This window comes from Anoplophora glabripennis, unplaced genomic scaffold (genome assembly GCF_000390285.2).
Source record: "Anoplophora glabripennis isolate ALB-LARVAE unplaced genomic scaffold, Agla_2.0 scaffold520, whole genome shotgun sequence".
Classification (NCBI taxonomy): Eukaryota; Metazoa; Arthropoda; class Insecta; order Coleoptera; family Cerambycidae; genus Anoplophora; species Anoplophora glabripennis.
Window position 1 is genome coordinate 116,624 of NW_019416702.1, and position 2,116 is coordinate 118,739.

The window sequence follows — 2,116 nt, forward strand, 5'->3', positions numbered from 1 at the left end:
TGTCTGAAAAAAATTGACAAATAAACTAGCATTTTTTGCAATTTTTTAAATGATTTTTCCGATTTTTGCAATAACAATAATTATTTTTTCGAATTGCAACTAACTCTATCTTGATCAAAATTTAATTACAAAACTTTTTTTCCTTTTCCATTTTTGTCTAAAACGAATAGTTGCTAAGTTGTCGACGAGAAATCCAAGAAAAAAATGAATTTTTTTGCTATTATTTTAATACTTTTTTGCAATAACAATTAAGCCCACGTTTTTTTTTATTTGCATAGAAATATTATCATTTCTGATGTTATTTAGGAGCCGTTAAAGCAAAAATCTCCGATCATATGCGTTTTACCCAACCCCAAACAAGTACCGCCTGGACTAACATGAATTATGCCATGAAAATGGCGTTTTATTCTATTTTCTCTTTTTGAATGAAATTGGACCAGCTTACCTGACTCTATGATGATAAATTGAAATTAAACGAGTGAAAAATCATACGTCTAGTGAGCTAGTAGAATAATTTGATTTTTTATAACTTTCGTCGATCGTAAATGACGTTTCTTGTGAATTTTGACCTGTTTTTTGAATTTTCCCGAAAACTCAGACCCGTTGGGCCAAATCTGAAGGCAGATTTGGATTCAGCGGAAAAAAATATATGGAAATACAAGGGTCTGAATACCAGATCCGATCCTTTTTTTTTTCTGGGGCTGTGTAATTGTACTGAGATAATGAGTATGATATTCGCAGCTTAACACAAAGAGTAGATATACGATACAAATATTCATTGCCCTTTACTCATATTTATCAGTTCATGACTGCAAAAATGTTGTGTTTATGATAACATTGCTCTTTTACCTTGATCGATGTCAAGAGAATCGTCCTCTACTTTAACGTTTCCGTCTTCCCAAAGTCCCATGAAGGCATAATTGATGTGGGTGCACAGGCTAGCATCGAAATCTTCTGGATTGTAACCATCATAAGCGTTCCAGCTTTCATAGTAACAAATAACCCTTGTGCCTACCAATTTAAACAATTTTAATTACTTTACTTTTGAAAATAAAGAGAATATTACCGCAATAGAATATTAGAATTTCTGGTTGCACTTTAAGTTTAGCAATAATTTATGATATAATAAATATATTAATGCAAGAAGTGATTCTAACATTTATCATGGAAAATATAAAATATGTATAATACCCTACCTCCAGAGCAGCTTTTATAAAGATATTCTATATTATGGTACATATAATTTATTAGGTACTTTACAAAATATTACATTTGACAATTTCTTATCAACTTATTGTGATACTAATTTTTTCTCATTTTTTTTTTAGATAAGAAAATTATATCTATCAAAAAAACAATGCTTGACATTCTTTTGGTGTGATGGTTTATTTAAATAACTTTTTAATTTCTTTTCACAGGTGGCGTATATACTCAAATAAACAAAATTAATTCAATTTAATAGGATAACGAGCACTTATTTGTTTAGAACAAAAAATAAAATTTGAACCATTGTTCCGTACCCATTTTAATATTAATATCACTTTACCTGTGGCAAAATACTGCATAAATATTGCTAAGCAGATCATGAGAGATTTTAGGTACATTTTGGAAGAATAATATTTTTGTGACTAAGAAACAAAACACATTTTCACAATAAACACAACATAATAGTAATACGAGCTTATAATGTAACGATAAAGTATCTGCATCGAAGATTGTTTTTGTATTGATAAGAAATCGATTTAATCTGTTGTATTTGAAAAACTTATAAGAAAACGTGTGTATTTGAGATGAAGTTGATCATTATTACTGTAGCTTGTATCATCAAAAAAAATCGAGTTTGTTTTTTAAAACTGGAAGGTTACAACATTGATGTTTTACGTCATCTCGTGACAGATTCATTAGTTTAAATTTGTATCCTTGTGGTTATTATCTGTCCTTAATCTTAAGTACCTATCAATATGACTAATCAGAAAGTAAATATAGATACCAGATAATATGGAATATGTAAACGTAAAGAAAATCATACAAAATGTTGCTGAACAACCGTGATATTACATTGTATGAATTATCATATTCATAGATGATCCACAATGTCAAACTTTCCTTATGTTAT

The 2,116-nt window shown here is 28.9% G+C and overlaps 1 protein-coding gene across 1 annotated transcript in view; it reads right to left on the minus strand.

The window, feature by feature from the left end:
- LOC108910525 (acidic mammalian chitinase) overlaps positions 1 to 1,714 on the minus strand; it is a 21,264-nt gene extending 19,550 nt beyond the window's left edge. The window contains exons 1-2 of the mRNA XM_018715145.1: positions 1,547 to 1,714; positions 850 to 1,011 (exon numbers count right to left, since the gene is read on the minus strand). Of these exons, the coding sequence (XP_018570661.1) occupies positions 850 to 1,011; positions 1,547 to 1,604 (220 nt within the window). The 5' untranslated portion in view covers positions 1,605 to 1,714. The remainder of the gene's footprint in view (positions 1 to 849; positions 1,012 to 1,546) is intronic.
- Between the last annotated feature and the right edge of the window lie 402 nt (positions 1,715 to 2,116).